The 17,573-nt window shown below is 39.0% G+C and overlaps 1 protein-coding gene across 1 annotated transcript in view; it reads right to left on the bottom strand.

Annotated features, from left to right (window-relative positions):
* Positions 1-15,665: 15,665 nt before the first annotated feature.
* Positions 15,666-17,573, bottom strand: part of LOC309627708 (uncharacterized protein) — a gene marked incomplete at its 5' end in the record, with an annotated part of 70,044 nt that continues 68,136 nt past the window's right edge. The window contains one exon of the mRNA XM_082389855.1: positions 15,666-16,418. Coding sequence (XP_082245981.1) covers positions 16,316-16,418 — 103 coding nt within the window. The 3' untranslated portion in view covers positions 15,666-16,315. The remainder of the gene's footprint in view (positions 16,419-17,573) is intronic.

The raw sequence follows: 17,573 nt of genomic DNA on the forward strand, positions 1-17,573 counted from the left end.
TAGGCATTAAGATCTCTCTCGTAATTTAACTGTATATTTCAAACATCATAAAAATTGAAAAGAAAAAATTAAATGTTTTAAGCTAAACTGAGGAGCTATAAAAATTAGGAAACCCAGAGCAACGTGTATTTTAACCCTTTGGGTACACAGGTATTCTCAGTAGGAGAATAATAGTTAGGTAAGTAAGCTTGGTAATATTGTAAGTCATTCACCTTGGTAATATTGGAGCATCAGTCTCAGAAGTTCACCTGGAAGAATTAAAAAGATGCCACACAAGCCAGAGATAAATGGTCATTAGGATCTCATTCACCTCCACACTCCCTCATTAAATCCCCACCAGCTGAGAAACTGGTGTGATAGTTTGGAAGCAGTCACGGATATTTGGTTTCCACCTGGAAGGAATCACCATCGATTCAGGAAAGTTCCCTTCAAGTCTCTGGGACTTGCCAGAAGATTTCTAAGTAAGTCTGTAGAGAAAATGACCCCTCTAGTCAAGGTGGTTCCATTTTCTCCACATTTTATGTGTGAAGATATATGAAGATACGTAAAGGCATATCTTCTCCACTAGGGGGATTTGATTGAATAAAGAAACAGAACTGAAAGAATCCTTGAAGCATCACTTAATTTCATCTGCAGCATTTCCTTCTGGTTAACATTGTCTTTTTTTTCCTTAGAAAAAAGCCCCCAAATAGTGAATTGCATAAGACCAGTTACTAAAAAAAATATTATATTTTAAAATTATGGCTCATTCAGAATTCAAAGGAGATCTTCAGAGTGACTGGAAATAACTTGCTAGAAATCTACGTTTTCTACGTTGCCCATATGACCTTGGGGAAATCACAGGACTTCTGGGGATGGGGGGGTGGGCAGTTGGATACATTTATCTCAAAGGATTCTTCCTCTAAAATTATTCTAGGTTCTTAATTTGTGTGTCATCTATACCTGTAAATAATAATTTAATCAAAACCACAAACTGTCTTTAAGTACCTTACTATATGTAAAGCATTGTGTTAATAATTTCCGTGTGTTAAAGTAGCTAAGTAGTAAGTAATAGGATACATCACCAAACACAGCACATATTCTTCTCTCTACATTCTTTCGCCGTAATTATTGAGATTCATCCATGTTGCTGTGTGTATCAATAGTTCATTCCATTTTATTGATGGTTAATATTTCATTGTATGTTGTTATGACTTGATCAAATCACATTTGTGAAGTGGAGCATAGGGTGCTGGATGGTGAGCTGTGGCTCCACTACCGACAAGAGAAATTGAAAGAGAGAAGTTTATCACTCACAGATCCTGAACAAAGTACACGGCACACCTTGAGGGGCCGCATTGGGAGATCAAAGCAGGGTGCAGGCAGAGAGAGAGGCAGGACCTGGGGCACATGCCTTTATTAGGGTCTGTGGGTGAGTGCTTTGGGGCTAACGCTGTATTGTATTGGTTAATTCAAACCAAAATTAATGCGGCTTTGGTAAGCCCTATGAGGGGGTCTTATTTAAGAGGCACACAAGGAAAGGTCTTGGGAGGCAGGGAAGACTTTATCACAGGGGCTGTTGGGGGAGTCATCTCAGGAAACTTCACTTGCTTGTGAATCTGCAGGCTATTTTCTAGGGCATGTACTTGCATGATGGAGCTAGTGTCAGTTTAAGTCCCCTCTCCCCCCAAAGCCTCTTAACCACACAAAATAATGCTGAAACAGCAATACCATTGAGTAGCTTAGCTAAACTCTCAACACGTGGATACACCATGATTTGTTTATTCGTCTGTTGATGAATGTTTGGGTAATTCCAGTTTTGGGCTTTTGCAAATAAAGCTGCCATGAACATTCATATACAAGTCTTTGTGTGGACATATGCTTTCTTTCCCCCTGGGTAAATACTTAGGAGAGGAATGGCTGAGCCATATGGTAGGTATATGTTTAATTTTTTGAAAAACTGCCAAAACCATTTTCCAAAGTGAATGTACAATTTCACATTCCTGCCAGCAGTGTATGAGAATTGTAGTTGCTCCACATCTTTGCCAACACTTGGTATGGCTGGTCTTCTCAATTTTAGTCATGATTGTAGTACGCAATGGTGTCTCATTGTGGTTTTAATTCTACTTCCCTAATGTCTAATGATGTTGAATGTCTTTTCATGTGCTTATTTGCTATTTGTACATCTTCCTTGGTTAAGGGTTTGATCAGATCTTTTGCCCATTTTCTAACTGAATTGTTTGTTCTCCTGTTACTGAGAATAATATATATATATATATTCCATCTCAAACATTTTACTTTTCATCTCTAGAAGTTCAACACGGGTCTTTGTAAAAAAAATATGTCTTCCATGCCTCCATTTAACATGAGAAGTCTTTCCTCTACCTGTTTGAATGTATGTAATGTAACTGTTTAATATCCTTATATACTAATTCTATTATTTGTGTTTACACCTTTTGGTATTGATTCATTTTTTTCTCATGATGTGTCATAGCTTCCTCCTTTCCCCCACTTCTTCCCTCCTCCTTATTAGACCCCTGATAGTGTGAATTTTACCTTGTTAAATGCTGCATATTTTTGTATTCCTATAAATATTCTTGAGTTTTATCCTGGGTCACAGTTAAGTTACTTGAAAACAGTTCGATACTTTCAAGTCTTGCTTTTAGCATCATTAGGTGGTACCCAAGCAGCCTTTAGTCTATGACTAAGTGTGCCCTACCACTCAGAACATGATTTTGAATACTTTGCCCAAAGCCAAGTTTTTCTACTCTAGTCAGTGGGAACGCTATCTATTTCTGCTGGTGTGAGCTCCCAGCATTTTCCCCTGTGCTCCTTTTGGGCGGTGTTTTTCTCTGTCCTATGTTAGTTTCCTCATTGCCTCGGCTCAGGTGGACATTCTGTCACCTCTGGAGCTTTCTCTGTGGTAGCTGTCTCCTCTCCTGCACTCCACTGTGTCTCTCTGATTCCCAGCTCCATCTTCTTAACTCAGGGGGGACTCTTGGTCTCTGCTTGGGTTCCCCCTTCCTTCCACGGTAAGGTAAATGTTAACAACAGGGAAAACTGGGTGTGGGGTATTTGTGAACTCTCTGTACCATCTACTTAATTTTTCTGTAAATATAAAATTGTTCTAAAAATAGAGACTATTTTTTTAAAAATAAAGGAATCCTGACACCCTAGAACAAACATGTTTCTCTCTTGTGCTAAATCCCCAAGTGCTCACCATCCACTGAGCCTGTTCAGACAACAGCAGTAAAATTTCATTTACTCCTGGGGTCTTGACTTAATTTCTTCTCCCTCATGTAAATTACACCGTAGCCTCAAAACTCTCTCCAGGTAGTAAGCTGAGGCAATTGTAGGGCTTACCTTGTTTATTTCCCCATCTCACTGCCCTGCATTGCCTAGTATCTAATGTCTGAAAATCAGTGTTTCACGTATTATTTTGTTAGGTTTTTTACCTGTTTCAGGTGAGATAGTACATCCAATCTCTGACACCTTATCTGCCCAGAAGTAGAAGTTACTTTTTATGTGGTTACTGCTATAGTCATAACTTCTTTGCTTTCTTGTTTGTTTGTTTCACCATTTAAATGTACATCTCTAGATAGTGTAATTAATTCTTACCAATTTCAAAAGTATGATATGTCTTTAAGACTATTTTAATCTGTAAATTTACTTCTCTGTCCTTTTCATTTCTTTACAGCGTCACTAAAGGGAAGTGGGTGCTGAACTAAGTAAATTTGGAAGAGTGGGATGTGTAAAACCAAACGCAAAAGGAACTTCACATAAGCACTGTACTCTAGTTGATAAAGTCATTCCCATGAGTGTACTGGTTAACAATTCTGATGCTACTGTACATGTACAATGGAATTGAACAATTAAGTAAATGGATGGCACAGAGTGGGAGCCAACTTTCTCACTGTTGGAGTGGGATTCAGATAAGCAAGGGGTAAGGGTTGAGGAGAGGCTAGAATGATTCATTTGGTAGTGGATTAGAATTGCAGACACTCGTAAGAAGTCATGTGTAGATTATTATAGATGCAGATGATTACATATAGAAATATTTATTGATATGTGTATATATGTAAGCGATATGCACATGTATATTTCTTTGCTCTGTCGGCTGAGAAGACTCAAAAGAAACAATGCCCCACTCATACTAACAAGTATACCTAATGCCCAGATCTTGGTTTCTAATGCCACTTCCAATAACTAACCGGGGTTCCTTGGAGTAATGGCTGATTTTAGGACTAGCTAAGAAATAAACGAGATGAGCCTGGGACATCTCGTAGTGTCAGAAAGTAAGGAAGTACAAAAACCAACAACAAAACAAAACAGAATATAACAAAATACCACATTCATGTGGTTCTGTCAAAGGAGCACAAGAGCCAAATGAGAGTTGCCAATGGCCAAAGCTGGAACAACTTGGGCAACAAAATAAAGTAGTATTGAATTATCACAAGTATAAAATAAATATCTGTGAGTCCATATTGATATAAATAAATGATTTAATGAATAAATAAATGGGAGAAGAGACAATTCTCCCATGGAGAAGAATTCCAAATAATTTATGTAGATACTTTACCCTCAAGGAGAGGGACCATAAATCTCCACTCCTTAAATATGGGCTGTGCACACTTCCTTCCAAATGTACATTATGGAAACGGAGAGAAAAAGAGCAACTCTACAGTGAATAAACTTCACAAACACTACCTCAACCAGGTAATCAAGATCGACATCAACAGTGATAAGTCATGTTGATGGTACGCAGTCTTAATGCGATGTGATGAAAATAACACTTTACCTCTGTGATCTTCCTTCAAAAACCCATGGCTGCAGTCGAATCATGAGGAATACATCAGACAAATACCAACAGAGGAATAACCTACAAAATACCTGATCAGTACTCAAAACTCTCAAGATCATCAGAAACAAGGTAAGTCTGAGAAACTGTCACAGCCAGGAGGAGCCTAAGGAGACATGACAACTAAATGCAATGTGATATCCTGGATGGGAACCTGGAGCATAGAAAGGAATTAAGTAAAAGCTAAGAAAATCTGAATAAATTGTGGACTTTGGTTAATAATAATATATCAGTATTTGTTCATTAAGTGTTTCTTCTGTAGCTATTAACCAAAGAGTTTCCTACAACAGTTGAAAAAACTTCCTGAGCAATTTGTGTGCCAGCCTACCCTACCATTCTTCCTATTATTGGCACCACTAGTAGCAGTTCCCACTGTGTTTACAGGCTTCTGAAGAGTACGTGTCATAGTGGTACTTCTTCCCTGAGTAGATAATTGAATAGAGTGTTTTCTCATTCTGAATAAGAGAGCATCAGGCCTCCCTGACATCATGTGTTAGACTCTTTCAGATAGTAAGAAATAGGGACATAGTTGGGCTACCACAGTTAATGGGGTTTTATTCTAAAGATGGGGCAAGAAAGGGAAGTAGGAAGTGTTTTCAGCAGCCACAAAACCAGGATCATAAAGAAACAGCAACCTAGGGTTGCATACAATGGAAACTCATGTGTTCTCTGCTTCTGCTTCTACCGCTCCTACCCCTGCCAACTAACTGACTGATTTTCCCACATTCAAACTACCCAAGTGACAGGATCTAATTTGCTCTGCCTATCACAATCCAATTTAGGCTACTTTTGGTGACAGCTCTTGTGCCAGGCTCTCTTTCAAGTTGCTGGCCAGCCTGTAGACAACTGCCTTTGGGTCAGGTACCCATGCGAGTCTCATCACCAGGAGATGGGGTCATATAGACTAAAGTACAACAATTAATTCATTAGGAAGCACGTAGATGGGGGCTGTAGATCAGGAGGAAACTCAGAATCACGTACTCCTTTCACAAAGTTCCTTCCTGGAGACACCAATTCTTTGTAATGTACGTGTATATTTTGTGGAAATGGGATAAATCTCATTCAACAAATATTTATAAGTGATTACTAAGTGCCAGGCACAGTTCTATGCACTTAAATGTTTGGGAAATGCCAGGTTAAACAAAGTAAATATATTTTTATACTGCAAAATCCTTACTGTTTTTAGTAAGCCATTATAAACCCAAGAGAAGGGCTATCATTTCTACTGCCTCCCAAATTATTAAACTAAGTGCTCTTTTTCTGAAAGGCATTTCTTAAGCCTCAGATAACACAAAGGATACATCCGGAGAAATACTCAGTTTTACCCTTGAGGATACAGGAAATGGACACATCAAGGGACACATGGACCGAAGTAGCTAAACTCCACAAGGTACCTCCTCTCCCATGATGAACTGCTCATCCTGGTGTTCACACCCTGTGTAGTTCTCTCCCACCCTGAATTCATGCTGACCCTGTGACTTACTTTAGCCAATAGAATGTGGCAGAAGTGACCGTGTATCTGTTCCAGGCTTACACCTGACAACTTAAGGAGTCTAGCTACTTTGCCAGAAGAATGAGAGAGAGGCCACATGGAGAAAGAGAGGTTCTAATGCTATCTGGAGAAGACCAAGGAACACAGCCAGCAGGGGGAACCAAAGCCCCAAATATCTGACCGTAAAAGAGCCATTCCAGTAAGACCCATCGTTCAATCCATCCTAGCTCAAGGGACAAATGTGAGTGAAGCAGCCATCCTGGACGGTCCAGTCCAGTCCAAGTAGTGAAATCAACAATCCATAGCCAAATCCCAATCCACGAACTGTGTGTTATGTGAGGCATAACCAAGTTGTGGTTGTTTTAAGCCAATAAGTTTTGAAGTAATTTTTTTAAACAACAGTACAGTAGGTTAACAAAAAGTATATTAACTGTTTTGGAAAAAATTTTGCATAAACTTAATATATTGTGCCTAAACTATATTTATAAACACGTGTCTGCTTCAGAAATGACCCACTTTAGAGGAAATACATTAGATATTTACTTACAAATACTTAAATAATTTCACTGTTTACTACAATCATTTGCCTTCAGTTACTTTTGAAAATAACCACTTTATTAGTAAAAATTACAAATCAAATAAAGGAAGTTATGAAATATTTAATCACAGAGAAGCCAATTTAATTATGCATATTTCTTACAGTAAACAAAACTAAAATACTTTCATACAATAAGGAACTATGCAAAAATTGGATTGAACCTGAGACATCCATTAGTTTATAATAGGCAAATCTAATTTACAAGAATATCTGCTTGTTTTAGGTTGCAACAAATATCAATAGCAATTAGGAAATTATAAATTCATAACATAAAAACAAGGTCCTAATTTCAGTGAGGGAACATTATCCTGTTATTTACAAGCTTGGGGATACTCAGGATTTGCCCTAAGACGATGAAATGTTAAACACAGTTCTCTTTCTTTCCTCCTCCTCCTCCTTTCCCCTTCCCTTCCTCCCAGCCTTTCCCTCACCCCTAGTTCTTTTCTCCCCGGATATCCAGAATACTAGGTAGGTCACACTGGTCTGAGTTTTTGTGAGGTGGTGTTCTGAGAAACCCACAGGTTCATTTCACACAAGCCAGTCAGAAGCCCATGTTGTGTTACTATGTTGTAATACTGAAAAATCGTCCCCATTTTAGGATTTGCCCCTTTCTAGGTTGAGCAATCTAACAACATAAGATGCACAGGATCCCAAATCAAGCTCTTCACTCCTTCCATAAAAGCTGTATTCTTGGTTAACTTTATTGGACATGACTTCCAGAGAGTCACACAAAAATTATTCCATTTGGATATTTTAGTACATGAAATTCATGAAAGCAAGAGTTGTAGAACAAGAATTCCAATATTTAAAAGTAAATTTTTATTTTGGAATTATAAGAACACATTTCAAGATAATATGAAAAGACACACTAATAACATTAAGTCCAATAAAACACAAAGTTAATGTTGTTAAAAGAAAAGGTAGAAGAAAGGAAGGCATGGAGCCTCAAAGACAAAGCTTCTGCTCTTCAAACCAATGTGTCATAGTGTTTGCTATGGACTTGATATTTGTGTGTCCCCCACCCCCAAATTTCATATTTTGAATCCAAACTCCAAAGTGATGGTATTAGGAGGGAGGGCCTTTCTTTGGGAGGTAATTAGGTCATAAGGGTAGTCAACTTTAAAAACATAATAGCCAGTTATATTACCAGCAAAACTGAGTTTATTCAGAAATAGCAGAGGAATTGCAATCTAGGATACGTGAACCATGGCAGACCACAGGCAAATCCAGAGAACAGGGAAGGGGAACTTGCCTTTATAGGAGAAAGGTGGGAGTTGGGAGGGGCTGTGGTAACCAAAGAGTCCATTGGAGTCCAAAGTATGGAGGCTTTTTATTCGTTGGGCTGCCACTGTCTCAGATTGGCTGGGCTGTCATGGGGCAGAGAGTTTTCTTCTTCCTACTGGATGGTAGAGGCACCTTCTGTTGGAAATATAGGCAGAAGTCTCTGCCTAGTTGAAGTGATTGATGATGTATGGCAGGATGTGAGAGCTCCCCCTACAGGCCTGTCCTGACTCCAGTTTTAGCTGAGGTTCCTCAATTAATTCCACAGGTGGAACCCTCCTGAATGGGATATAAAAGAGACCCCAGAGAGATCCCTAGCCCTTTCAAATATGTGAGGACACAGTGAGAAGACACCAGCTACGAACCAGGAAGAGGGCTCTCATCAGAACTCAACCCTGCTGGCGCCTTAATCTTAGACTTCCCAGCCTCCATACGTAACTGTAAGAAATAAATGTCTGTTTTTTATAAGCCACCCAGTCTGGGGAATTCTGTTACAACCAACTGAACAGACTAAGACAGTGCTTATGTCTATAGTTTCTCCAGGGCACTCATTTATGTCTCATTTCGTAATTTATGCAGAATCACAACTTGAGAACTAGATTCTTGATATATCTAGGTACAGTAACTTTAATGAACTATTTCCTCCAAAGTAAATTTAGATTTAAATTAGTGATACTGATCTGTTTCCTTCAATACAACAGCTGCTCTTAAGATAAGTACAGTGGGATCTGATTTATGATTAGAAGAGGAAGGACAGTTAAAACTAGGCACTGAAAGCTAAAAGATGAAACAAAGTAAAGCAGGGTACTATTGTTACTTGATAGCGCTCATAAATTCTTACAGGAGACAGAGAGATGAAAGTCTGCCTGAACTTACAGTACTCCTCTATTAAATGTGTGTGTACATCCCCGCATTTAACCTGGAATAGTCAGATGTAGGAAAGAAATTGAAAGGTCAAACCTGAGGAGAGTGAAGCCAGCATGTTAAAAAGAAACAAAATTAATGCAGCTAAACTTATGCTGACCTCCAAACACTGGGATGCAAGAAACAGCAAAATAATTCTCTGTTGCATTCAAGAGAAAACCTAGAGCAAAAAAAATATAGAAAAATATATGCAAGTATATTTTCTCTCTCATCAAATCCTAAGAAGGTCATTTTATCTAAAGAGAAAGAAACCAAGATGAATAAAATCTTTGATATATTTACTCCATTTTTTCCTTACTCTCTGTGTGTTTGTGTATGCATGTGCATGTGTGGTATATACACACATATAAAAACAAGGCCAAGTTTTTTTTTATTTGGACATCAAATTAGAGGTACTATAAATGTTTGTTAATCAGAATTATTAGAGGAAAATCTGTAGTAATTCACTATTTTATTTAACCAATAAAATGAGTCAAGAGTCTTTTGGTTGCAAGTGACTGAAGACATCCAAATGGATTTAAGCGGAAAGTGACCTTACTGGCGTAAGGAACTGAGAAGTCCAGAGGCAGTGCGAGCTTCAAGCACAGCTGGTTCTAGGTACTCAAGGGATATTAGGACTGTGTCTATTTACCTCTTGTCTCTACTTTCCACTGTGTCGATTTTACTCTCAGGAAAGTGCTCATCAAGGAGTATCAGTTTAGTCAACAGCAGCTCCAGGCTTGTATCCTAACCTAGCAACCACAGCAGAAAGAGAGGAGCCAGGAGATGCAAGTCTGTCGTTCTAGGAAACGTCCTTAGACGGAGTCTCATTAGTCTGTGCCGGACAATTTTCCTGCCTCTTCTAGAACTAGAACACGGCTGGGGAGGAGGGCTGGTATGTGTATGTTCTGATTGGCCAAACTGAGCCTGAGTCTTCTGGAACTTGGGCAGGAGCGGCAGAGTAGGGGATGTTATCCCCACAGAAACTATAGGGAAAGACGGGGGAAGGGACGATTCACTGAGGAAAACTGGGGATTCTTTGACCAGCATAAGGAAGAATAACTACTCGGCAAACAACAACTTCATATCAACCTGTTTAATTTCTTTCTTTCTTGCAAAGGTAGACAGCAAGGTGGGGTGAGGGGTCCAGCTATTTGTGTTCGATAGTCATTTGATTTCTAGACAAGGGAGAGTTTTTATCCAATGAAAATAAAAATAAATTCAAGAAGAGTTTAAGGACTATGGAAATGACAGCTAGGTCTCACAGAAATGTACCAACAGAGCAGCTGGTCAAAGACTCGTACTACTGAGGTTTTCAAATGGATTCCCTTTATGTGCTTTTTCTGGTTTACCACCACCCTTTCCCTGTCTAGACAATTTTCTGCCTTTTGATCCACCTCCACACGGCAGGAGTCAGAAAACTCACTCTCCCAACTCACTCACAGCTAGGCTGCAGGCACAGAACCTAGGCTCCCCGAATCGCACACACCCACTCGAGACGTCAGACCACAAATGAGCTACATGGCAAGACAGGGCTGCAGGAAATCCATTTTGGGGGCAAAGGTAGCCTCTGAGACGTTATCTTCCATGGTCAGAAGGTGGAAGCCCTGGCATCTCATGTCCACAGTGAGTGGTGTGTAATGCAGTGTCTGGTTTCATTGGAGCCTTTACTGGCACAATCTCTCAACCTGGTTTGGGCATTGTTTCTGACTGCATGGCCTCCAAACCTGGCTCTCTAGTTCTCCAAAGATTCTCTGAGCTATCTAATATTCCTTAGGAAATGTCTTTTTTTTTTTTTCTCCTTAAACATGTATGTACTAAAACATGTATGCACTAAAGTTTATCAAGAACATAGCACAGATGTAAAAGGGAAAACTGAGCAATTGTTAGATGAGTTTATCAGTTCAAACACCAGATCCAGATAATAAAAATAATAAAATTTTGTCAGCATTATTTGGATAGTTGACTAAACTTTCTATCTAATGTTATATGGTGACCCCAGACCAAGTTCTGTACTTATTTTAGATGGAAGTGTATAGCATGTGTGTTAAGAGCATGGATATTGGAACCAGCCTCTTGGTTTAGAAAAATCAAATGACAAAGTATTGCCACTTACCAGCTTTGTAACCTTTCTGTAACTCAATTTTCTCATCTTTAAAATGGGGGTAACAGAGTAATTACAGAAGTCAAATATGTATTACATGCAAAGCATTTAGAATATCTGGTACTCACTAAATACTAAATAAATGGTAACTTTTTATTATCTAAAACAAAAATCCTTCAAAAGTTGTAAACATCTAATACATTTTATTTTTTAAATTTCCCATTTAATACATTTCAAAGACTAATTTCACTATTTTTCTACTGCTTCAAAGATTTGACCCTCAGCCTTCTCACATTCTTTATTCTCCCTAAAGAGTCCTGGGCATTTGCCATTTTCTCTTTCCATTGTCTATCCTCATTCACTGTGGTCCTCACACGTATGTACACACATCTTTAGCAACCTCCTCCTTTCTTTCCTTAATTTTAAAAAATTCTCAGTTACCTCAGGAAACTCTCTCTTGATCTCTGGCTCCAATTTCAAAGAGTCAAGATCTTAACTACATTTTTTTAAAAATAGTTCTTTATTGGAGTATAACTGCTTCACAATACCGTGTTAGTTTCTGTTGCACAACAAAGCGAATCAGCCATATGCATGCACATGTCCCCATATCCCCTCCCTCTTGAGCCTCCCTCCCATCATCCCTATCCCACCCCTCTAGGTCATCGCAAAGCACCGAGCCGATCTCCCTGTGCTATGCTGCTGTTTCCCACCAGCCAACTATTTTACATTCAGCAGTGCATATATGTCGATGCCACTCTCACTTCCCCCCAGCTTCGCCCTCCCACCCCATGTCATCAAGTCCATTCTCTGTGTCTACCTCTTTATTCCTGCCCTGCAACTAGTTTCATCAGTACCATTTTTGTTTTTTAGATTCCATATATATGCATTAGCATACAGTATTTGTTTTTCTCTTTCTGACTTAACTTCATCCTGTATGACAGACACTAGGTCCATCCACCTCACTACAAATAACTCAATTTCATTTCTTTGTATGGCTGAGAAATATTCCTTTGTATATATGTGCCACATCTTCTTTATCCATTCATCTGTTGATAGACATTTAGGTTGCTTCCATGTCCTGGGTATTGTAAATAGTGCTGCAGTGAGCATTGTGGTACATGTCTCTTTTTGAATTATGGTTTTCTCAGGGTATATGCCCAGTAGTGGGATTGCTGGGTCATATGGTAGTTCTACTTTTAGTTTTTTTTAAGGAACCTCCATACTGTTTTCCACAGTGGCTGTATCAATTTACATTCCCACCAACAGTGTAGGAGGGTTCCCTTTTCACCACATCCTTTCCAGCATTTACTGTTTGTAGATTTTTTGATAATGGCCATTCTGACCTGCGTGAGGTGATACCTCATTGTAGTTTCGATTTACATTTCTCTAATAATTAGTGATGTTGAGCATCTTTTCATGTGCCTCTTGGCCATCTGTATGTCTTCCTTGGTGAAATGTCTATTTAGGTCTTCTGCCCATTTTTTAACTGGATTGTTTGTTTTTTTGATATTGAGCTCCATGAGCTGTTTGTATATTTTGGAGATTAATCCTTTTTCTGTTGTTTCATTTGCAAATATTTTCTCCCATTCTGAGGGTTGTCTTTTTGTCTTGTTTATGGTTTCCTTTGCTGTGCAAAAGCTCTTAAGTTTAATTAAGTCCCATTTGTTTATTTTTGTGTTTATTTCTGTTACTCTAGGAGGTGGGTCAAAAAAGATCTTGCTGTGGTTTATGTCAAGAGTGTTTTTCCTATGTTTTCCTCTAACTACATTTTGAAATAATCTGTTTAGGTTACACTAATTTTGTGGGACCAATTCTAAAAGTGAACACTAGATGGCAACATTCCTAAACTGTGCTGTTTTCCCAAGAAACAGTTTCTGACAATGGCAAATGTTGAGAGCCTCAAAATGGGACTGCATGATTCTTTAATTTCTTAAACTTTTGTTTGTTTGTTGTAAAAATCAAATAAGACTTTGGATCTCTCCATAAAGGATCCCTATAGTGGCTCATTCTTGAAAATAAAGTATTCCTTTTTATATCTTGCATGATCACTAATCTCTACCTTAAAAAAATTTTTTTTTAATTTTGTTTTTTTCCTTAAAATAACACAAATATAAATTGTGTCCATTTATTCATTATACCATATGATGCTTATGGCATATTAAATAAATTTAATTCTTTGTTATATCTAATATATTTTTTATTTAATTTTATAGCCATCCAAAAATGATATTTTATATAATATACATAACAGAAGAATATATGCTTTTTTTTCTTTCTCCATGTTATCCTTATGGAAATTTGAGCTCAGGAACTGTAAAATAATAGCTGAGAATTTCCTGATAGTGAGGATGAAGGAAAGCAGAGGTATGTTTTCTTTGAAAAGGGAATTGTATAACTCTCCTAAATTTCCTTAGGAAATTAAAATGTTAACTGGGAAATTATCTCTGGTAAAATGAAAAATTTATTAAATAAAAATACATGTTATTGTGGTTAAGGCAAGGAGCTTTTAATACAAAAGGTCATTTATGACTCCAAGATAAAAATAGACAAAGAATATGAAAAATAAACTAGAGAAGAAATGCAAAAAGCCAGGTACTACCTGAAAAAACTTGAAAATCACTAGCATTAAAAAAAGCAAGGGGGCTTCCCTGGTGACGCAGTGGTTGAGAATCTGCCTGCCAATGCACGGGACACGGGTTTGAGCCCTGGTCTGGGAAGATCCCACATGCCACGGAGCAAATGGGCCCGTGAGCCACAATTACTGAGCCTGCGCGTCTGGAGCCTGTGCTCCGCAACAAGAGAGGCCACGATAGTGAGAGGCCCGTGCACCGCGATGAAGAGTGGCCCCCGCTTGCCACAACTAGAGAAAGCCCTCGCACAGAAACGAAGATCCAACACAGCCATAAATAAATAAATAAATAAATAAATAAATAAATAAATAAATAAATAAATAAAATTAAAAAATAATAATAATAAAATAGAATGCACTTTATTTAAAAAAAAGAAAAAAAAAAGCAAGGGCTTCCCTGGTGGCGCAGTGGTTAGGAATCCACCTGCCAGTGCAGGGGACACGGGTTTGAATCCCGGTCCGGGAAGATCCCACATGCCGCGGAGCAACTAAGCCCATGCGCCATAACTACTGAGCCTGCACGCCACAACTACTGAGCCCCACGTGCCTAGAGCCTGTGCTCCGCAACAAGAGAAGCCACGGCAATGAGAAGCCCGCGCACCGCAGTGAAGAGTAGCCCCCACTCACCGCAACTAGAGAAAGCCCGCACACAGTAACGAAGACCCAATGCAGCCAAAAATAAAAAATAAACTAAATAAATAAAAAATTTTTAAAAAACATAAGGACATAAAAAGGTTGAAAGTAAAAGTAAGTGAAAAGACATATGTGGCAGATAGTAACCAAAAGAAAGCTTGTTGTCATGTTAGTATTGAAATGGGGGGGGATTGGGTTTTGTTTTGGGGGGGAGTTTTTGTTTTGTTGCTGCAAAAAGCTTTATTGTTTCCATTTGGTCCAAGGCTTGGGAGAGGGCTCCAGGGTGGTTAAAAAACTGCCTAGTGGCTGAAGAGAGAGGCTTCAGGCAGAAGCCCTGGCACCAGAGGGCTCCTCAAAGGCCGCTGGGCTGCAGAGGCTCCTTCTTAGTCATGCTTGACAGTGAGCCTTTGGACGGTGAGACACTTGCACAGCCCAGCCTGTGGACCAGCCAGCCATCGGAAGTTAGTCAGGTGGTTGCCCATCTTCTTGATGAGTTTCACCTCCTCACCTAGGAGGTGGCTCTCCAGGAAGTCACAGAGCTGAGGGTCTGCACAGGCAGAACCCAGAGCAAGCAGATCTAAAAGGGCCGTGTTCAGCTTCTTCTCCATGAGAATGGCAGCTTCCATAGTGTCCTGGGTCTTAGTCCACTCATCTTGAGATGGCTTCTGCCTGTCCTGGAAGAGGGCACAGCCGCTGCGCTGGTTTTTCATTTTCAAGAGACGCTTGGCACCCTCCTGCTTCTTCTCAGCCAATTTGCGGAAAAAGTGGCCCAAGCCCTCCAGAGCCATGTCACTGTGGTGGAAATAGAAGCCCAGAGAGAGGCGGGTGTAGGAGGCCGGCCCATGCAAGGTGACCAGGTGGTTGAAGGCGGCCTCCACCTCGATGGAATAATTCTGAGGAATCTGGTTGATGGGTAATAAGGAGTTAAGTTCAAAAAACAGTGCTGGCTGGTCCCAGAGGCCGAGGATAACTGAGGGGCTGGTTCTGAAAGCTGCCACTGGAAAAAAGATGGAGGGTAGTCGGAGGCTTGGAGGAAGGGGCCTCCCTGGGTCCGTTCCGCCCAAACACTGTTGAAGCAAGAGACAGGTCCGCGGGACCTCTGAGCGCACTGCCTTGAAATAGGTTTCATGACCAAAATTTAAAAAACAAAACACTAAAAACATTATTAACAGAGATTGAGTTCATCAAGACGCTGCAACAATTTTAATTTTGTATGCATCTGATAAAAAAAGACCTTAAAAATTTAAAGCAATAGTTGATATAATTATAGGAAGAAATTAACCATGTAATGGAAGATTTCAGGGTCCATTTGCTCATTTTATTTAATAAATGTTCTTGGGTTCCTGCCTGCTAGGAACTCTTCTAGCATACATACGGCTATGAATGAAACATAAAAATCCTCAACCTTTTGAAGTTTACCATAATGGAAGGAGAGGGGGAAACACACAAATAAATACAGTAAAATCCTGTGAAAATACACCCAGGATATCATGAATTCTGAGATTATAGAATGAAGGATTTGCTCCTACCCAGCACCAAACGCCGCAGGTGGTAGGAAGGAAGGAGAATAAAGTTCTTATTCTGAGGTTGGGGAATGGAATATGACAGGCGGTGAAGGGAGGAGCCCGGCAGGAAAATAGCACAAAAGCCAGAGGGGAGGTGAAGTTTGAATCCTGCTAGCGCAGTGATCTACCAACTCAGTATTCCCAAACTGGGCCAACAAAACTATTGCCAACTAGCCAGCATTTCCTGGCACCACTGGTGCTTTCTTGAAGTCCAGTCAGCTGCAGACCCTGAATCCTTCCCATCAATATGTAAACTGGAGTGGACGATCACCACTAGGATGGTTCCAAACTGTAGTGGGGACCCTGATGGATTCTGGGTAATGAAGCAACAACCCAGCATTGTGCACGGTCCCCTGCCCATTTTATTAATCTCACGCTGAAAGACAAAAAAAAAAATCAAAGACAAAAAGATTGGAAAGGAAGACAAAGGACTGCATTTTTTCAAAAAAGGATATGATAGCCTATGTAAAAAAATCTAAAAGACTGCTTATTAGAAGTAATAAGAATTTACTATAAGATCAATATGCAAAATTCAGTTGCATTTCTATAAAATTTAACAAGTATTCAGAAAACAATTCTGTAACAACATGCACATAGAAAACATAATTTAGAAAGAGATTACATTTAAATAGCTTAAAAATAGATATCTAAAATGAAATCTAATAAAAGATATATAAAGCCTATACAGAAAAAAATATAAAATGTTATCAAAAGACACTCAGAAGACCTAAGTAAATGGAGAAATATGCTATGTTCATGGAAAGGAAGTCTCAATTTTTTTTTAAAAGAAAGTTGTTCTCCCCAAATTGACTTGCAGAGTTAATGTAATCCTAATTAAAATATCAACAGAGGTTTTGTGAAACGTGACAGTTGATTCTGATATTTATATGGAAAAGGAAGAATATCCAAGGCACTTTTCAATTTTTATTGAAGGAGAAAACTTGGTCAACCAGACATTGAAACTAATGATGAAGCCATAATAATTGAGATGGTGTTGTTTTGGCACAGAGAAGGCCAAACGATCATTGAACAAAAGAGAAAACCAAGAAAGACCCGAGAACATATATGAAAACTTGACATATGACAGAGGGGACAATGCTGATTAGTGATGAATGTTTATACTGAGATTAAATAAATAGATGAGTTTCTTCTGATAATAAATAAATAAATAGGGAAGAAGGAAAAATTCTCCCTTATAGGAGAATCTCATGTAGAAGGAATAAGGTAGAAAATCACCATTTAGCACTATTATAGCAGTAATTGATTCAGACAAAATTGTCAATGGATGCCAAAACTATTGGGTTGAAATTTGATGAAGATAGCTACATAGTCTCAAAGTATCTCTCCATAAATTACTTATTAATTACAAAGGGGAAGATAGTGCTTTTAGAGAGGATAAACCTGGAAGAGATCACCGTAGCCAGGTAGACAAAGTCGACATTACCAAAAATGGAGAATACTGACACCATACGCTTTCTGAGTGTTGCGTTGAAAAGGGCACAACCTCATACAGTATTACTGCCAAAAGGTC

Source organism: Balaenoptera borealis (assembly GCF_965194805.1).
Source record: "Balaenoptera borealis genome assembly, chromosome: 4".
NCBI lineage: Eukaryota > Metazoa > Chordata > Mammalia > Artiodactyla > Balaenopteridae > Balaenoptera > Balaenoptera borealis.